Source organism: Falco punctatus (assembly GCF_963210335.1).
Source record: "Falco punctatus genome assembly, chromosome: 9".
Taxonomy (NCBI): Eukaryota; Metazoa; Chordata; class Aves; order Falconiformes; family Falconidae; genus Falco; species Falco punctatus.
In genome coordinates, this window is record NC_137589.1 from 31,417,082 (window position 1) to 31,437,697 (window position 20,616).

The following is a 20,616-nucleotide window of genomic DNA, read 5'->3' on the forward strand; positions in this document are numbered from 1 at the left end:
CTTCAGTTGGTCCCCTATGAGTTGAAGCTATCAGCCAAGACAGCCTAGCAAAGGCTGTATCAGCTGCCACTTAGTTTTGTCCTGCTTCCCATCTTAGAGGTGTTGGGACCATAAATTTGCTTGAGACTCCCCCTTTCAGAATGTTTCAAACTCTATTTACATGAGATTTGATTCAACCTGGCTCCTTTTAGGAGTAAGTTGTTGCTGAATCAGTGCACAGGAGATCTGGAGGACTGCCAGGTCTGGCTGGGTGAGAAACACCTGCTTGCTGCTGTAGTTCTGTGTTGTTTTTCTTTATATTAATACTTCTTTCTCGTTTTGTTCTTTCCCACTCAATATACACCCTTCCATTCATGTTGACTAGTACAAAGTCTTCCCTCAATGCTGTAGTTTAAATTCTCTCTCATTTGGAGTTGTTCTTTAAAGAAGGGAAGGAAATTGCCAGAGGTGAGAATTTTAAAAGGTAGTGTTTGTTGTGGGAGGAAAAAAAAAAGCACCAAGCTGTGGCAGGTTGAACATTCTCCTGTGAAGTCCCATCATCAAAGCTGGGGTCCCTGCCAGACTTGTTTCTCTCTAGCTTGCTAAGAAAATTCTGCCTTTGCACACATACATACATGCACACACACAAATTGATTTGGATTTAGCTCGAGTGGAGAAGAAATACAAACAGCTCCTTCCCCTTCCAGGTCTGTCTCGAGCTGGGAGGAAGGGGGAGTGGAAGAGGGAAAGATTTCTCTGGAAGAGGATACAAAGTGAAAGAATTACCTGGGCTGAGAGCAGAGCCTTAATTGTAGGGTACCATTTCAGTGCCACTGATCACAGCAGTTTCATTACTCCAGTATGCGCTCAGTGGGGTGGGGAAAAGCAATTTGTGTCAGTTTTCTGTCTTGTTTCTTAGGAATTGGGCAGGATAGTTTTCTAAAACATCTCCTGTGCAGTATCCGGTTGGCTGGAGGCTATCAAGAAAGTTTTCAGTCCTTGTGGATTTGTGGGTTGTTGCTGTTACTTTTGCCAGGAGCCTGCGAGGACCTGGATGTGGCTGATGCTTGGCGTCCCTCTATTTTAAGCTGCTAAATCTTTTGAATTTCTTCCCTGGGGGCTTCTTTGCCAGACTAGGGGAGGAAGCAAGTCTGCTGGGGTTGCTGAGGGCATTATCTGGTTGCCCTGGGAGTTAGCACTGTGCTGCATGGGAATGCTTGGAGAAGGCATGGTCATCTGTGGTCAGTGACATGCTCCTAAGCTATCCCTTTAGTTACGGTTTGTGTTGTATGACTTGTGGCATTATGGGGATTTTGGTTTACAGCTGTTAGTACAGCACTGAAGGGCTGATTGCTCCTTAATGGGCTTTATGAATGTTGTGGTTGCAATGTTTGGATCATAACAGTGACCTTTGCCATAAGACGGTCCTAGGATTGCTCTAGAAGGGAAATCCGTGTCAAGCAAAAATCGGTGGGTCTCAGATGGTAGCATCTGTTGGTGGGGACTGGGAAAACACATGTGATATTGCACACCCCACACAACTTTAGTTACACCTGATAATATTTGATGTTTCTTCAGTGTTTGGTCTGTAAAAAGGATCCCAACCAGCAGATGCTGGGGAGTCATAGAAATTTAGTATTTTTGAACTGAAGTGGGAGCAGCTGACTTTGTTGAACCTACAAGCCATGTGAAGCCTAATTTGAAATTTGGAGCCTAAGGAGATGTTCAAGGCGGGAGAGGGTACAGGCTTTTGAGGACTCCCATCAGGATACAGGATGAGTATGGGATATTTACCATTTCTTTCTTTTGCTTAGAGCCACTATCTGTTGGTACTTTTTTAGTGGGATTGTTGAGAGGGTGGAAGGATGGGCTCTGACAACAGACCTTCCACTGCAGTGGAAGGTGAGGAGGGACAGTTTGAGTCTGTTAGAGCAACAACAGCAACAGCTTTTGTTGTCTGTTTTCACATCTTCCAAAAATCTCTCCCTTTTAACTGGGTCTCATCCTACTACTTTAGCTGTGAGTTGCACATTGTACTGTGCTTTTAGTTTGAATGCAATTGAGTCTGTTTTAGAGAAAGGTAAATGAATTATATGACCTGTCAAGATCCCTATTTTTGAGGGCTGTATAAATGCTAGTCACTTCTGAAATGGTCTCACCTTAATGAGTAGTGAAATCTGGTGGATTTTAAAACCTAATTCAAAGCCTGTGCTTAAGTATGAAGTATGTTTGGGTCATGGGGACAAGTCCTACTCTGACAGTACCAGTCATCAACTACTTTTTTACTACACCTTCAGATTGTGCCAGCTAAGCTCCTTCCATTATCCCAAACCTGTTTCAGTCAAAATGAGGAACAGCGAAAATGCTTTAACTGGCTGGTGACTGTTAGCGTGGGTCATCTGAACCCACAGCTCGGGCAGTGGGGCTGAACTGGATCGTAACCAGTTGCTTCCAGCAGGCACGTTGGCTAAGGATGGATACCTCTTCCCTTGGCACAACAGGAACAGTGTCTGAAGGGTGTTTACCCAGCAGCAAGAGGGGGCAAGGTATAGCACTGTGCATTCCTTTTTACCAAAAGTTTCTTTGTGCTAAACCTTGCCCTGTTCATATAGCTTCACGCCTCCAAAATCATGGTAGCTGTAGCCACTGTTGTCCTGTCTTGAAGAGAAGACCTGAACCTTTCCTGATCCCACTATGCCCTAGGGAAGGAGTGGAACAAGCAGAGGGGAAGTTTCATGTTCACAAAGACTCTTTGCACAGCAAGGCAGTATTTGCGCTGTTTCTTAGTGGCAAAAGCCACTCCTAAACAGTCATAAACATGAGGCTTCATTAACGACCAGAGATGGAAAGCTGATGAGAGATGCTCAGAATCTTTAACAGTAGGGAGGATTACTCTTCTCCATGAAACCTGTGAGACTGAGCCATACCTTGGGACAGGAAAGGAGATTTACTCTTTTCATTTACTCTTTCTGAATCAATGACCAAGGGAGTATTAGTCACATTCCCTGTTTTCAATCAGATATTCTCCAAATAAGATATCTTAGTACTCACAGCATATCCTTGGAAATTATAACGTCTTAAGCCATGGTTATGCCTCTTGTCATTATATGTGGCACAGCTGGACCCAGCTTTTTAGATGAGCTCCTTGAATTCAGAAGGGAAAGAGAAGCTGTAGGTTTGACTGTCCTGACCCAGGATTTCTAAGTGATGCTAAGGAGCATATTTTCAAAAACTTGGCAAATGCTTCTGAAAATCTATGGTCTTACTGCGGTCCTGGACGATTTGAAACCTGGAAGACAGGGGATCCTGTATTTCTGACTAGGGTTTCCAAGATAGAAACATGTGTAACCTGCAGCATACGGTGAGTTCAACACAGTGAACTTGTGTGCTGCACAACTTATCTTTGTATATGCTGCAAATCCACGCACTCATTCCCTTCTGATAAGCTTTTTGGCATTGCTGATGATGCTGATTATCAGCAGAAGGGGATTTTCTTATCTTGGCTTTAGGACCAACACCAGAACCCAATATCAACTAGGAGCATGATCTAAAACCTGCAGAATCTCCCCAGAGCATTCAGAACACCTCTGCCTTCTCTTGTGCGTTGCCAAGTCCTTTACTGGTGTGTGCAGGTTGCGCACCTTTTGGCAGCCTTAGCAGCCAGTGAAGATAGTGGAGCTGTCTAAACACTTCTGAACGAAAGCGGCTCTTCTGTCTCCCACAGACATGCTGTTTGGATAGAAAAAATCAAAAGGAGGGATGCAGACAGGCTGATCACCAAACCTGGCATTGCATCTGCTCACACTGGAGAAGTTCTGAGCCTGAGGGTGAGATCTGCAGAAGTGGTTCTTCACTCTGCTAAGCCTCTACCTGCTGCAGTTCTAGTGTGGCCTGTAACACCCTCTCCTCCTCTGGCACATCGTGTGGATGGTGTCAATCAAGAAGATAGCATTGCTATGATGCAGCAAAGGGGACCCACTATTTTGTGAGAACCCTGCTCCAAGGTCAGCTGTGACCACATTGTCCCACCACTGTCCTATAACCCAGGATGTGTAAAACACTTCCCTTGGCATGCTGGTGTGTGATACCCATGTTGCATGCTCGAGTGCTGGGTTGCTGGGCTCCCACTGCATTATTTAGTGCAGGAGCTGGATTCCCTCTTGCAGAATTTGCACGGTGGTTTTTTTGCAGCCCCTGTTCAGGAGCTTTGCAGCAGCTCTGACAGTGCTAAAGGCATCCTGCCATGGGCCTGCTGTGCTTCAGAGGCGGGCTGTCTGCTGCAAACCATGGCTGGCTGTGCTAGGGGCAAACCAGTCCCATAGTGGGGGTAGCACTGTACCGGTAGAAATCGGGGGGCTCTGCCTCAGGTGAGGTTTAGTCTGAGGAAAAAGGGACACTTCAGCCTTTAATGATTTTTGTTTAGGTAGATTCCTTTCCTTAGTAAACAAGACGGCATTATCACAGAGCTGCTTTGTTTTCCAGTGGCTGGTCTCGCACATAATAAATAGGTTAAAGTTAACTGAAGCAAGCATTGATTTTTCTCCAAGCACATGTGGGATTTCCTCCCTTGGGAAGGCTTGAGTAGTGCAAGAGACCTTCAGGGGAGGGTGTATGTGTGTGAAAAGAGTGTGTGTAGCTGGGGTATTCTTTTTTTTCCTACTTTAAATTTTCCTGTTATGATCTCTTCCCCACCCCCACCTTCCTCTCTTTCAGACTCCAGCAAGTAAGGTCCCAGCTCCCACGTAGGAATTTCGCGGGGTGAGAGTGACTGGGAGGCACGCTGGGGCCTCCCCGGGATTTGTGCAGTGCTGCAGGAGGAGAGGGGCATGGAGCAATGACGGGCAAAGCTGGGCAAACAGAAGGGATGTGGGTGCTGGGGAGTCAGTCTACAAACAGCAGTGGAGGTAGCGGTGGTGAGATTATTGACATGTGTGTTGGTAGTTAACTCTTTGGTTTCACTTTTTTTTCTTTTCTAAATACAAGTTACAGAATGGGGGGGAGGGGGGAAGACACCCCACCCCCTGAATGATTAATGCTGCTTTACATTAAGTGTTTGTCAGGCTCTATTTGTTTCTTTCTTTACATCATAGAATCATTTAGGTTGGGAAAGACCTTTAAGTTCATTGAGTCCAACCGTTAACCCAATGCTGCCAAATCTACCCCTAAACCATGTCCCTAAGTGCCATTAGACTTCTTCCATCCCAATCATCCCCTCCAAACAAACATTACTTGCCTGATTGCCTGCCTTTCCTTAATTGAACCCAGTTCCCCCTTGGTTATAGGCATGTTCTGCTGCCTTATATCTGTGCCACAATTTCCCTTCCAGAACATTTACTTACTTGCTTACTTAGAAATCTACTGCATTGCCTGGTGTTATGGCATATGGCTGCCTTGCATCAATTAAAAATCAACATGGTCCAACAGAATATAAGACCAACCCCTGCTTCTTTGAATGGATGTTTGCAGCTGGGTAGAGATTAAAGCAGATTGTAATGGATTAGACCAGGGATTAAATCAGTTTGTAATGGGTACTGTGTTGAACTATTCCATTTCTGTTCTTGGATAGAGACTGTGCAAATCTAGGGTTGTCAAATGACGTCCTCACTGTCACCATGTCATGCAAGAGGCCAGGTTTTGAAGCAAACCTGATATTCTTGCAATAGGGATGGTACAAACTGGAAAAAACCCTTTTCTGCGCTGGTGATGGGCACGCAGTTCGCGAATTGTGCAGGAGATGGGGGTGTTGCTCACGTTACCTTTGTCTTCTAGGGAAGGAGAGGGATTAGAGAGCACTGCCGCTTCTCTCTTTGGCGTTGAGGCTGCTGCTAAGGGCTGGGAGATCCAGAGCAGGGAGATTTTAAGTCAATCTCATCAGTGGGACTTCAGCTGTGCGTCCTATTATTATCAGTAATAAGCACTGATGGAGGGTTTTTAGGATTTTCTTTAGAAATGCCAGCCCTTCCTGTGGGTATCTGTCTGAGAAATGAGGGCCTGGGGTAATACGGTATGAATTTATTGTCTGGGATTGTCCTTGGGTGTGGTAGGTGTGGGTGATATTCACAGCGGGTGATTTTTGTCGCAAGAAACAGCTCCTCAGTCTGCAGTGTAGGAGAGACCTGCGATCGGAATGGTGAAAGTACTGCCCTAAAGAAAGTGCTGGTGAACACAGCTGTGCATGAAGCCCATCAAATTCTGTGCCATGTCCAGCACAGATGGGCTCTTCCAGTGACAAAGAGCAATGTGATGGAGACAAAGCAATGCCTTGAGCTGTGCACAAGGCAGGCAGGGTATGGGGAGAAGAAATGTAGCCACAGGTCCTGTCTCAGTGCGGGTGAGCTTTGGTCATGAAGTCAGGGGTGGCGCTGCACAAATGAGTGGCTGATCCAAGTGTGAACAAGGACTAGGTCTTAACAGTGACCAGCAAAAGGTAAACGGGACCGGGTGAATTAGCACAACGGCTAAGCAGTGGCAATTGCTAGCCCCACAGCAGCTTTTACGTTGTGGGGATAGGGGTTCCGGACATGCTGAGATCTTCAGGAGCAGCAGTGAGCTCCTGCTACGTCTAGAGGGACCAGAGAAACTTTAATTGTAAGAAGTTCTGTGTGTTACAGCTGCAGCCTCACTGTAGGAGGATGACATTAGGTGGGCAGTGCATCCCTTCGCAGTGCGTAGCAACGGCAAGATCCAGGGGTGGCAAGCATGCGGCTGATGCCACATGCCTGGGGACACCGTTCTTGCAGCAGTCGATCTAAGGGAGGCTGTTGGGGTCTTTCCCGTTTCCCCATACTATGTGTTCCTTTACAAGCAGCAGGAGGGTGCAGTCTCGGGGCTGGCCTGGCTCTGTGCCTGCAGGGCAGCCCCTGCCACAGGTGTGTGTAACTTGTGCAATCCCCTCGCCCGAGGTTTGATGGATCAGCTCTGGCTGAGGCCCACGTCACTGCTCCCACACAAATGAAATGTCATCTCCCAAACATTTTGGCAGCGTGGTTTGAAAAGGAGCCGGTTCCAAGCCAGAAATAACATCCGTTGGGTTGGGGGCGGGTGATTTGCTTCCCCTGCCCCCACCTCCCACTTTCCCTCCCTGCCTTGCATTTGCGGCTCACAGGCAGGGCCGTGCCCGTGGGTAGACGTGCCACCCCCCACCCCATCCCCGCACCCTCTCGCCTTCCTGGAGCTGTTGGCGCTTTTCTCTGGACACCGGCTCACACCCCGGACCCCTTCCCACTCCGGCAGGAACCACATTTAGCGGCAGCAGCCGGCGGTGCTGGCAGTCCCGCTACCCCCCTCGGGCCGGCTTCTGGCTCTCGGCGGCGGCAGGGTCCGGCACACCGCCCCCCGGGCCGGGCGGGGCACCGGCCGGCAGGGAAACTGCCCCCCCGCGGGGACACAGCCGCCACCGGCCCGTCCCCTGTCCCCCTCTCCCTCCGCGCCCTGACGGGGTGGCGCCTTAGACGGGGGAAACTGTTGAGCCGTCCCCGTTCCGGGATCTGGGATGGCGGTGGTGGGGGGGAGGCAGCGGGGAGAGCCGTGCGGTTAGCGGGTCCGTCCTTGGGCGGCAGGGAACGGCTGGTGGGGTAAGTGGGAGGGTGGGACAGCGAACAGAACGCCAATTGCCGACACTTTTCTAAAGGAGGAGGGGAACGGGGTAAGGTCGGCCGTGGGTTTGATCTGAGGAGAAAGCGCCGACGTGTTGCTGCAACGAATCGCTCCGGCGGGACGTGGCACAGGCACAGGTGGCTGTGACAAGGGTGGCCCTCGGGAGGCGGCAGCCTGCCCTCTCCCCTGCGCACCCTGCGGTTACTCGCACCTCGTCCGGGGGCTGAAGCTGCAAAGGCTCCCTGGGCTTTGCCGACAGAGAGCGGGTGTCCTGCCCGGGGAAACGCTCCATCCCCGCGACGGGAGCGGCAGCGCTCCGCTGCCGTCACCTACAGAACTGCATCTCCCTCGCTCCTTCCCCCGACACGGTCCCGAGCTGCTGCTGCAGCGAGCCGCCTGCAGATACTGCCCTTTCTCGGTTATTCGCCCCCCCCTCCCGCCGCCAGTAAATCACGCTAGTCTCCCTTCCCGGACGGTGGCGAGGTTGCTGGGGTTCCCCCTCCCGGGAGGCTCAGCTCGGGATAGGCGCATCCGCATGCCCGGAGCCGGCTCTGGAGCGGTGCTCTTGGATGGCCGAGTCCGTGGGCACGCTGTCACCCAGCAGCTCCTCATCCCAGCTGCGCTGCCTTACGCCCCTTACCCATACCCAGTCTTCGTGCATGCATATATACAGGGCGAGGAATACCTATGCTGCTGTAAATACGTATATGTAAATACACATCAGGCACAACAGTGAGTGACGGCTGCTTTGTCTCAGGCAGGAGCACACGTACCGAATCAGGAGAAAAGCTGGGTGTTGCTCCCGCTGATTCGGCGCGGCGCGGTGTCCCGCTCCCGCCCCCGGCCCCGCTCCCGGCCCCCGGCGGCGCGGCGCGGCGCAGCGCGGCTGGTGACTCGGCGGTGTATTTCAGCGGCGGCGGCGGCTTGGCAACGCTCGGGGCTCCTCCCCCCGTGTGGTGTTACCCTCTCACTTGATCAAATCCTTGAACGTGAACAGTTTCACTGAAAAGCACTTTTCAAAAAAAAAAAAAAAAATCCACCAACAGTAAGGAACAGAATCCAACTACCGAGGAGAGAGTTTTTTTTTTCTTTTTTTCTTCTTTCCTTTTTTTCTTTTTTTTTTTTCTTTTTTTTTCTTTTTTTTTTTCCCCTGGTCATCGTCTCAGAGGCTGAGGAAGGGGGAAGAGAAAGACGGAGAGCGAGAGAAAGAGGAGCCTTTCGCAAATAATAATTATTATAATTAGAATCCGGCCCCTTTCTCCTTAAAAAAAAAAAAAAAAAGCTCTAAACGCAGCGCCTGGTCCCCCCTCCCTCTCCAAGCCCCCCGACTCGCTCCGCAAAGGCATGGAGAAGGGGACCAGCTGCGCTCCGACCTGCCACACCATTTTTCTCGCCTGGACATGGCTCTTACTTCTCTCCTGGTGTTGCACCGGCGCCGAGATAACTTGCGGATCCTGCTCGTCTCCATCGCCCTCCTGGCCGCCCGCCTCGCCTCGCCTTAGGCAGGAGCAGCGGCCGCCGCCGCCGCGGGGATGGCGGAGCTGGCCGGGCGGCCGAGCGCGGGGCTCGGCCGGGGCGGCGGCCGCCGCGGAACCGCTGCCGGGCGGGGAGCCGGGGGGCCGCGCGGGGCCGCGGGGAGCGGCGCTCCGCTCGGCGGGGGCGGGAGGCGGCGCGCCCGGGGCCCGGGGCCCGGCGGCGGCACGGACCCGGCGGAGCAGCGAGGGGCGCCGGGCGCTGCCGGCGGGCGGCGGCCGGGGTGTGCCCGCGGCCGAGGGGCAGCGCGGCGGCCGGGCGCAGCTCCGCGGGCCCCCGGAGGAGGGGAGAGCGGCGCGGCTGCGAGGGGCAGAGGAGCTGCGGCTGGCCAGCACCACCTTCGCGCTCAGCGGGGACGCGGCGCACAACCAAGCCATGGTGCACTGGTCCGGGCACAACAGCAGCGTGAGTACCGCGCCGGGCACCCGGCCGGCTCGGCTCGGCTCGGCGGGGGGAGGGGGGAGCCGGGCGCCCGGCCGCGGGCGGGGTGGGGGGCTGCGGGGGCAGAGGGGCGCCTGGCGGCCACCGTGCTCGTGCCGCCGCGGGAGGGGACGGGGAGCGATGGCCGCGGGGAAAGAGAAAAGTTTTCCCGGGGAGAGATGGAGGAGAGTGGGACCGGCTGTCTGCCCCCCGCCCCCCAAGGCTGAGTAGGGGCTGCCGCAGGGGCCGGGCCGCCCGGAGCCTCGTGCTTTGCGGGATCCCGCTCCCCGCGCCGGCTGTCCCATGTGCCTCCCAGCGGGGTCCCCTTCCCCTCCACCTCTTCACATGCCATGTCCACCTCGGCACGCATCGCCGCCTCCGTGCCGGGGGGGCGACTGATGCGCGGCGGTGGTGGAAACCCCCCCCCCCCCCCCCCCCTCCGGCTCTGCGTGCAGGTGCCAGGACAGATCCCATTAATTCATTAAGGGCTGGAAAGCCCCCACACACGTTAAGGGGCTTGGAGAGGAGGCAGGTAGTTGCCAACGCGGTGAAAAGTTTATCAAAAATCGATGGCATTGCATGCCTTTTCCCTGAAGTCAATTGATAACAAGTCGCTGAGGTGGCCCCAAAAGTCTGCGGGACCGTGTGTGGTGTCCCAAAAGCCCACACGCCATCGTGCCATGGCAGGGCCGGGCCCTCCCTCACACCCTGCTCTGCAACGCCCGGCAGATGGCTGCGGGCAGAACTTCAACTTTCTTTTCACTTGGTATCAGAAATGCTCTTTCCATGCTGATGTGAAGTCAGAGAACAGGTGTAATTTAAAGGGCTCCAGGAAACCTTTACATCTGGTGAAAATATTCCCGTTATTCTGATTATTATAGCTTGTTACTGCCTTGAAAATGCCTCTTTTATTGTTTTGCCACTATTGGAAATAGGCATAAAGCAATTAACAGCATAAAACGGATCAGTTGGATTTTCAGTAGTCATTAAAAAGCAAATTGTCTGTCTGTCTAACTACGCACCAGCTATAGCTTCATAATGTACAATTCAACCACCTCTGTTTCTTTGACTGGAAGTTTTTTTGCTCTATTTATTATTGCTTAGGCAATAATTCTGACAGCAATGTAGATGTTACTTTGATTTAACCAGTTTTTAAAGGTAGTTGTGCTTGCCAGACATGAATTCCACTCTCGTTAAAGATGAAAGCAAACATTCAGGAGAAAACAGCTGCATGGTATATTTTGGCACAGTACTTCTCTTTAGGATTATTTATTTTTAATATAACTCGGCATGTAAAAAAACCTCTATGTCCTCTCTTTTGTTTCATTTTGGTGCTGAAGCAAGGGGTGTTGAGCAAAAAAAGGTAAAATCCCCCTCCATCCCTTCCCAGGATGGATTTCCAATAGCCTTGACTATTTCTGGTTAAAGTAGCAGAGAAAACTAAATCTGTAGGCATTTGCAGGGAAAAGAAAGGTTATTTTCTCTAAAGCACAGGTCAGAAAGTGATTTTCACAAAATTCTCCCTCCTGCCCTGGTTTCTTTTACAGGAATATGCCACTTAAATAACTAGTTTCTTTTATTCTTTAACTCCAGGTGATTGAGGAGGTTTATAAAGGAAAATGTCTTGATTGTTCATGACTTCCCATTAAGATTTTACACCTCAAGATACCATGCATGAAATCTTCCAACTCAAAAGCACAAGCAAAAGCAAAAGACTGGTGTTTATTGCCAGTGTGGTGTTTGTAGGAAGGAAAAGCAAGCGTGTTAATAAAGGCTAGCGTTATCTTTTTGTGATTTTTCTAATATGAGGCTTAGCATCTGGAGGATTTTTCTCTTCTGTCTCTTGGAGAAAACACGTTACATTTAGTGATTAACTGGATTTTTTTTTTTTTTTTTAAACAGTGTAGAGGGAAAGTTAAATGCTTGAACCTGGGTACTTTTATTTATTAGCAGAGAAGGCTGAATCCAATGCCTGTTTTTCTGCTGCAGTTCAGTTTTTACCTGATTCTACTGTTGGGGTGTCTGTGGCACAGGAGCATCAAGCTATTTGCCCAAGGTCACTCAGGGAAACGGTGTGGCTTCTTTTGCCAGCCACACTGGTTCCCAGTCACTCACCTCAAAGCATATATTTTCTTAGGTCACGGTAGACCTAAAGCAGCAGCAAGGTGTATTGAAAATGGACAAAAGATATTAACTCATGTGTCATGATTGTGCCTAGGGGAGCAGGTAGGACATGTTTGTATGCTATTGTTTCCAGGCTACCAAAGCAGCAAGGAGGTGTACAGCTTGCTTTTACCAATTCCCTGTTAGTCGATCGGACTTCAAAACCTGAGCTTTTGACACTTAGGATTTATTAAAAACATAAGTCAAATTTGATGCAATGAAACAGTATATTTCAAATCAGATGTTAGTGCTGGGGGATTCCTAACAACTGGATGGATTTTCAAAGAAGAGAAAAGCACAGTAATAAAAACGTGTGTGTTTTGTTTTTTTTTTTTAACTGGGACGTATAGATCTACAAATACCCCATAAAAGGGAGATCATGCAGCTGCTGCATGTCCTGTTACCTAGAATGTTAAACCTTCTGTGGGTTTTTTTTCAGTATTTTAAGAGCAAATCCTCCTCCCTCTCCTATTCCCCTTTTCTCCCACATCCCTCAAATCTCAATTTAACTTGTTAAAAAATAATCCCTTCCGGGCAACAAACTTTTGTTTTCTCCATTTGCAGATAGCGAGGTCAGGGTTAGGATAGAGGCAAAAGGCTGGTGAGATCGGGGAATTTGGTTTCTCTGCTTTGTCCTGCCCAGAGGCTTTTTCTGTGACCTTAGGAAAGACAATTAACCTCTCCGGATCTCCTCTTCCATGTTAAATGAGGATAGTACTACTTAGCTACCACAAAGTGGTGGTGTGGAGCAGAATTCATTTCTGCTTTGTACAATACCTGAAGACCTTCAAGTGGAAATTGTTAGGAAAATGCAAAAATACTATTCCATGTAGAAATCAGGTTTGTGTTCTCTGTGCTCTTGAGAAGGGAACTTGGCTTAATTCAGTGGGTCTGATACTAGAAAAAGGAGAGTTGTACTTGGGTGTCAAGTATCAGTCTGCCCTAAAAGAAGCATTTATTAAGAGAGGTCACTGAAGCTCTTGAGGGACCTGGTAGAGATCAGATAAAATGTTTTCTTGCCAAGGTCTTTCTGAAGGAAGGAGAATTTTTAGTGAAAACTACTATTATTCCCAGAAGATCTGCAAGCCATTCTTTTTTTGAAGCCATTCCTCTCTGAACACACACAGTGTACAAGTGTGCCATTCGGTGAGCAGTAGCATCCTCTGCACTTGTTTCCCCTCTCTCTAGATGGTTATGTTATTGAATGAAATTTTTCCTCGTTCTGCTGATCAGATGCTCTTTCCAACCTTCCTGTGAAGATGATCTGTTTCCTTAGATTATTTTTTTCTTCCTTCCTCTCTCCCTGATTTCTAGGATAAGGACCTGCAAAAATAAGTAGCAGCACCTTTGATGCTATTACAGCTTTAAATCTCGCTATCTTGTTTCTTGACAATAGTTTTTTCAAGAGATTTCAATAAGCTACCGTGGAAAAACACACTTACTCAGATTGCTCTCCTGATATGATCACTAGTGGAATGGTAAATGGGGACTGTTGTCATTAGGTTTCAGAGTTGTCACTCTGATGAATGTAGCTGTTTATAGGAAGTACTTAATTCTGTCCATGCGTTTTCCATGATGGAAGTACTACAAATTCTGTGGTGTTGTGTGTGGGGTTTTTTTCATGGTATAATAAGCAAAGATGCACATTTTTAGCTCTCTTTTTACCTCTAGAAGACACTTTTAATTAATTGTCCGTGGAAAGGCCTTGGCTTATGATCATTGTATGCTTTAGCTATCCCATGTCTTTCTAGTAACCAGGGGCAGACTTCAGACATAAAAATGTGAAAATGCATCACAGTAAGAGCAGGAGAGGTCATTGACTAAGGCATGTGCAGATTTGCAGATTGTTTCAGCCAGGCCAAGTTCTTGTGTGATCCTAGGGGTTGGAATCTCCTTAGTGTAGGAAGAATGTCAGCAGTGCATATTTTTATCTCAGGGCAGTGCAGAAAATAAACCTGGAGAAAGTATAGTGTGATTGAACAGTATAGATGCTACTTGTGCAGACCACACAGTTGCATTGATGCTTATGGTATGATCAGGCTCTGAAAGCTGGGGAAGGCAGGATGAGAGCTGGTGGGAGACTGAACTGGGACCTTGCTTTATCTTGTCAGCCATACTATAGTGTTTTGTCCAGAGGTCTAGTAAGCCTGTGGCTATCGTCTCTAGAGTTAACATGGTTGCGAGATTCACTCCAAGACTGGGAATATGAGATGTCTTTGGGACAAGGCTCTGGTAAAGAGGAGGCTAAAAGTACTATGGTGTCCTACAGCCACCTGAAATAGAGTTAGAAAGAAGCTGCAGCTTTTCGTAGTGGTTGAAGAGGAACTAACATGTGGCAACACCACAACATATGTTAGATTGGACATTAAGAGGAGTTTCTTCTCAAAGAAAGTGGTGCACCAAGGCATCAGAAAGTTTTGGGGATCTCTGGCTTTGGAGATTTTCAAGACTCATGGACATGATCTGATGGTAACAACCCTGCTCTGAATGGGCTTTTGCGATTCTTTTCCTCCTTCTACCACTGATGCTGTTCCTTTACACTGTGCGAGCTCTGAGGGCTGGCAGTGAAAAGCAGGTTGTACAAGTTCTCGCGCTGAAGCCTGTCTCTTCCGGGAATGATTCTTCTGAATGCTCTTGGCACTGTTCTGGTGTGATCTGCTAATGTACTGGTGGTTTGATGCTGAGACATTACTCACTCCCATGGCGAATTACAAGCTGGGGAGGCTGATGGGCTTGCTGTGTGCCAGGTAGTTTTTCATTAAGATGCCTAGCAATGCAGTGTGTGATGGGCAGAATGAGATGGGCAATATTTGCAATTCCAAATAGTCTGCTATGCTTGGAAGAGAGGAATGGGAGAAAATGAATCTTTAGGCAGGCAATGCTGCATTCAGTTGTCAGCCATGGGTAACTACTCCAACAGTCCAGTTGGATTTCAGTCTAAAATTTTTACTCCTAGAACGCAAAATGGTGTCAGAGCAACCTTATTAATTGCGCTGCATTTGGTAGATATTTTAATTGCTATTCTAGATGGTTTCTTTCTCAAATGGCCTTTGGCTAGGTTACGGTCTTGTTGCCACTGAAGGTGGGCCAGCTGTGTCGCAGTGCCTTGATGCATTTCCACTTTTCTGCTATCTTTGGTAATGAAGTTTGCCACTGAAGTCCTTCCCCAGGACTTTGCCAACCCATTTTTAATTAATATTCAAACAGAAGATTGAGAAATAAAAATGAAACTCTTGCATGGCAATTGCTTTTATCGTTGCGTTGAGTCAGTAGAGCAGGAAGAAGGCGTCTAGAAAATATTTTTCGGGTTATTTCTCTCCAGACCGATTTCATTGCAAAGGCAGGTCAATGTCCAGTGGATGTGCCTTGATGTTTCTTGTGGATCCCGTGAAGCTGGCAGATTCCCCGGGCCATTACCCTGCCTAGCACAGCAAGCTGTCGATGTTACTGAGGCTCAGAGCTCAGTAACAGAAATGCTTCTGTTCTAGGTGCCTGTCAGCAGTTTCGCTTCAGGCCTCAGTACTTTGACTTTTTCATGATCAGGAATGAGGCCTAGGATTTGTGGCTGAGCTTTCACGGTGATTTAAATGCAAGCAGAAATGGCTATGTGATTCTTTAATTAATTTTTTTATGGAAAACATCCACACAATTAGATGACAAAGTATTTTGAAAATGGTTTTGAGCAGATAATTGATGTAAGGCAGGAGAAATTTTTCCCAAAAGGGAAGTGAGATGAGACAATATTTTCTTAAATTCAAGGCAGTGGGAAGACGACACTTTCTGAGAGTGCCCAAATTTATAACTGGATTAGTAGTAGATGTTTTAGAAAAAATATGAAAACAGTGTCATCTAATGGGCAAAGCACAGGTTAAGGAGCAAAGATCTTTAATGCTGGTTGTACTAAAGGATACTGGACACCAGTCTTGCAAACAGTCAAGAATTTACTTAAGTCATACCGTAGTGTCATGCTCCTTAAGCTCCCTGGATGTCTGTGGATAGAATGCAGGAGAGCAGGACATGCTTAGCAGAGTTAGTACTCTCCTACAAATCCAGGTTCATTTCAGGATTGAAGGCCAAGCCTGAGTTTGTGGTTGGGATTGTTCTAGGACAATTGCAAGGAACCTGCCGGTTATGGAGTTAAGGCTTGGGATCGGCTGGGACCCAGTCCAGTTTATCTTCCAGTGAGAATCTGTGTTTAAAGGTGTGGAGTCCAACCTGCCTCTAATCGAGACAGTAAATTAAATGTGTTCCTTGTGAAGCATTGAATGCTGTAAATGCAGAAAGTCTCAGAAGCAGCCAAGTATTTGGTTGGATCCTCAGTGTAAATTGATGTAGGACTGATCTAGGTTAATTTACTGTAGTTGAGAATTCAACCTGCAGTACCCTACAGCAGCAAAAAATGTAAGTAGGAATGAAAAAATAGGTACAGAGGGGAGGAAACATGGGCAGTACAGCAGGGAGACCTGTGGGCACTTCACATTCTCTGAGTTACAGCCACAGGGCTGGGGGGTGGATGAGCTTCCTTCTCCCTTCTGCACAGCTGAAGCTTCCCTCTCTCTTCCTTGGGCTCTGGGAGGTGGGAGTTTGAACCACACTGTAAGTCATGCTGGAGACTGATCCAGTGATGTACTCGGCAGAGCCCAACGGGGATTTTAAGCTGAAATAACCCTTAGATGGAAAATACTGCTTTGCTGAAGCCACCCCTTTGTACGCGAGTTTCTTGGTTTGCTTCAACTCCCCGCAGGAATTCAAGGCAAACAAATTCCCAAATCCTAACTTCTGCTTCTTGTCCAGGGAAAGCTGCAGCATCGTTGTTAACATTTCCTCCATGAAAAGAGAAGGGCATGGCAGTATTTCCTTTCCTGCCTTTATGGAGGCAGTGGTTGTGAGGGAACTGAATAAAGTTTGCTGCACATTTGGAGAGCATGGCTGTGTGGGTGTTAAATACATTTGATAAATAATCTGCTATGGCATTTTTGGAGTCGATTCCCAGCCCTCGTGGCCAGCAGAGTCCCAGCACAGAGTAAAAATCAGAAAAGTTTGATGCTGAATAATCAAACCTCTCTTTTATGTCCTCCCCTCTCAGTGCTGAATGAGACCTGACCGCTCTCCCATTGAAGAGACGGCAAAGCCCCCTTGCCCAAGGACCTCCCTGACACGCAGGCTGTCATGGTGCTTTCTCTCCTTCGTATTCTGATAAGCGACACGAACGCTGGCCAGGCAGATCTGCAGAGCACTCCAGGGCCTCAGTGCCCAGAATAGCATCACTTTTAATTAGCTCCAGCGCGGCTGCCCTGCCCCGGGGTGCGGGCGGTGGGCGAGGCTGCGAGGAGCGGGGCTGGGCGCTAGAGGGAGCGTGGGCATCTGCTAAAGGGAGGGAGGCGCGGCTCGGGGCGGGGGGCGAGCTGGGGCCTGGGGATGCCGCTGGAGAGGCAGACGCTGCTGAAATATTGATATGAAAACCCGCCTGGAGTCACTGACTGTGAAACTCTTGCTGTCTGGGGTTCCCTCTGCGAGAGAGGAAAATAGTCCTGGCATGCACTTGGCCGCGGCCAGGCACCTCAGCCTTGCACCGAGGGGTCTGTTGTTGCTGCCAGCTTTGTCTTGAGGGTGGGCGTCCCAGTGCAGGGGTCTCTCGCCTGCTCCAGCCTGAGTGATGTGGCCTGTAAATTGCTGGCAGTGCAGCAGGGGTGATGTTAACCTTTGGGGTGCCAGGAAGCAGCAATGAGAGCCCAGGCCTGGAGACTGCAGCAGTGCTGCTCCCGTCGCCCCGCCGGCTGTGCCCCGCTGTGTCTCCGGGATAGCCCCGAGCACTGCTGCTGACAGACCCACCTTGCTGCCCACCTTCTGCCCCCTGCAGCAGTCCCAGCTGGCAGGGGAGGGCAGGGGAGCTGCTCTTGGTTGCCTCTCTCCCAGGTGCCTGGGCTGCAGAGGACAGGCTTGTCCTGACAGGTCCCTGCCACTTGGGACTCTGCAATATTTTGAGCAAGTTTTGAGGATGATGTGCAAGTCTTAGCTTTTTTGTTCCTCTCTTTCTTTTCTTGCAAGTGTGGCAGCACAGAAGGGGCTGGAATTCATCCCAGCTGCTGCACGGTGGGACAAAATAACCTTTCTTCCTGGGAAAAGTGGTTGCATGGTGGTTGCGCTTACTGGCCTCCTTGGGACTAAAACGGATGTCTGGGACTTGGAAACATGAAGACCGAGCACTGCAAATTGCTTAGGTCAGTGGCGGGCTAAAGGCCTTGGGATCCTAAAAGCATCTGCTTTGGCCCTGCGTCAGACGGCTGTGCTCACCTGTGATGCTGCGCCCGCCTGTGACACGTGGGTACTGCTGGCATGGTTTCAGCGCAGTGATGCTGCTGCTGTGCTCTGGAAACACAGAGTTTCTGAGTCCCTTGTGGGGGGTTGGTAGAGGGCTCCAGTGAGGGATTAGTGGAGTGGGAGGCTTGAGCACAGAGCTCCTGTTGACTTTCAAGGCAGGGAGAAAAGCACGGTTGAGTTTGGATGTGCTTCCTTAGTGTGCCAGAGGCCAGCAGGCTGTGCATGCAGGTTTGTCTTTGTGATTTTTGGACTTGCCGTTGTGCCTAATGGGGGTGTGCATCGCCCCATGCCTTGGCTTCCCGATCTACAGGGAAGAGTTAACTCACATCCAGGGCTGTTCCCAAGGCTTAAAATGGATGGATATTTGCAAAAGCTTTTGGGTGGAAGAGAATGTATCAAACATGATTATTTAGCTCTTGCCAAAAGTGCTTTAGGACCTCATGGGTGCAGGGAGGAAGGAGTGGGAGCTCTAACTGGTTGTTAGCCTTTCCCTGTGGTTTGTGCCTGATTGGAAAATCCCCCCCCAGCTGTGATCAATACAGAATCACAGAATGGCTGGTGTTGGAAGGGACCTCTGGAGATCATCTAGTGCAGACAAACAGGGCTGCCTGTCTGCAGTCCTTACTTGCCTGTGTCAGATGGCTGGGGGAAATTCTTTCTCCACAAGGTAGGGGGGTGGATGACTGTGTACTTGTGGGCATTTCTCTGTTCTAGGCTTCCTGTCCTTTACCACCGAACCCAGCCAGTTTTGTGCTAATTTTTTACAGTGTAACAGACATGACTGTACTTACAAAGCTCTTACGCTGCCTACTTCAGCTGTGTATTTCAAAGGTCGCTAAAAGGAAGGGCAGTAGTATTATGGTTTTTGTTTGTTTTGGGTTTGGTTTGGTTTTTTTTAGAAACTGACGCATGTGAGGGGGGAATGATCTGTTCTGGGTTGTGCTGCTGATCAGAACTAGTTAGAAGGCAAGTTTTCTGATGCCTGCCCCTTATTGATATGGCTTAATAACAAAGGACTTATTTTCATTTGCCATAGCTCAGATGCTGGATGTATTTTATTTTTAGATGAGATTGCCTGAAAGAAAGGAAAAATAGGTGAGAAGAGAAGCTAGGAGGGGGAAGAACAGGACTCTCATTAACAATAGAAGAGTGGAACATGCTCAGCTAAAATCATTAACAGATTGATCAAGTTAATTTAAAACACTGCGAAGTTCTGGCTGAAAGTGATTTAAGAGCATCTTTATCTGCTGTTCTAATCCTTTCACTAGCATGACTTTCCAGGTAGAGTTATTTCTGATTGCAGCTCCTTTTCAGCTGGATGAGAACTGACATGGTGAAACTGTGGGAGCTGTGATTTTGTGCTTCCATTGGAAATACAGAAACAGGAAAGGGGTCACATGGAACTGGCTCTGAATTATGCAGCTTGTTTGTAATGGGCTGGAACAACTTAGGATGATTCATAGCAGGCCACATGCAGGTCTGTGTGCCTGTCTGTGCCATCTTGTAATGGCATAATGTAGTAGGATGCAAAGTTCAAGAGTCTTGTTAGCTTTTGGAATCATTAAGGTGGCTTCCCCACCCTTTGTATTACACTTCACAGCCCAAGGGGGAAAGTCTCTGCCCCATCCCAGGTGCAGGTGAAGGACTCCTGTGTGAGCTGGGGCAATTAAATCTTCCTCCTGTCCTCTTGGATGGGGCTTGGGCTGGGTCTCCCTATGTCAGTCTTCTGCAAGGTGGAGGGCTGTGGCAGTATGTGTGGGGTAAGGTCCTTGTTCTGTCACCCACAGTGTCTTTCTAGCTTTGTTCCCAATCAGTAAAATGTTGGTAGAACTTGACACTATAGTGGGAGTGGGGATGGGGGTGCAGAAGGGTATCTGGGGCTGGATCCCTGCACTCCTGGGCACACCTACCATCTGCACTGGCATGAGCTCTGTGTTAGCAGTGGGGTTTGCTTCTGTTTGGGTATCAAAAGCCTGGTGTAAGGCATGAGACTGGTGAGCCTGCATGTAAAGGAGCATGGCGACCTTGTGCATGGGAAGCCTTGCTCAACAGCATGTGGTGGGAGGGGCAGGCAGGAGGTCTCTGAAAACCGCATTTGCTATCTGGCCTGAAAACAGGCTTGCCTATAAGATGGTGAGATTGTAAACCAATACGATAGCCATGCTGCTTGAGAGGACAGTTATTTTGGAAGAGAGAGAGTCTTTATCCAAGCGTACTTTGGCAACTATTGAAGCAACACCAGGAGAAAGCCCCATGCAGTCATGGTGGTGGCTGTATCAGGTGTTAGAGATATGACGGAGTTGGTTCAATTATCGTTGGCCAGACTTTTCTGGGTAGCTGAGCCTTAAACAGAAGGGCTTTCAGAAAAGCATGGGATATGGAATGTGGCAGGGAAAGGTCTGGCCGAGGCACCCCACCAGATTATGATTTCTGCTGAGTGTTTTTGTGGCTCTGCCCCAGCAGCTGCACTGAATGCTTATCTGTCCTGTGAGAGCTGTCTGCTCTCTGAAGGATCAGAAAATGAGTAAAATGCCTGGTGATTTTGCTACGCAACAGAAGTCACCCATCACTTGTCACTTAACTGTTTTGCCCTTCCAGGACTCT

The 20,616-nt window shown here is 49.1% G+C and overlaps 1 protein-coding gene across 6 annotated transcripts in view; it reads left to right on the forward strand.

Annotated features, from left to right (window-relative positions):
- The first annotated feature begins 857 nt into the window (after positions 1 to 857).
- The window catches only part of SORCS3 (sortilin related VPS10 domain containing receptor 3), a 312,444-nt gene continuing 292,685 nt past the window's right edge, over positions 858 to 20,616 (forward strand). For 5 of the 6 annotated variants that reach the window (XR_013930611.1, XM_080403456.1, XM_080403458.1 and 2 more), the window contains exon 1: positions 858 to 9,513. Coding sequence is in view for 4 of the 6 variants with exons in the window: in XM_080403456.1 (XP_080259582.1) it covers positions 8,920 to 9,513 (594 nt within the window). In the remaining 2 variants the exon portion in view is untranslated. Of the gene's footprint in view, positions 9,514 to 9,770; positions 18,680 to 20,616 lie in introns of those variants that run through there. The other variant, XM_080403459.1, reaches the window with a different exon arrangement.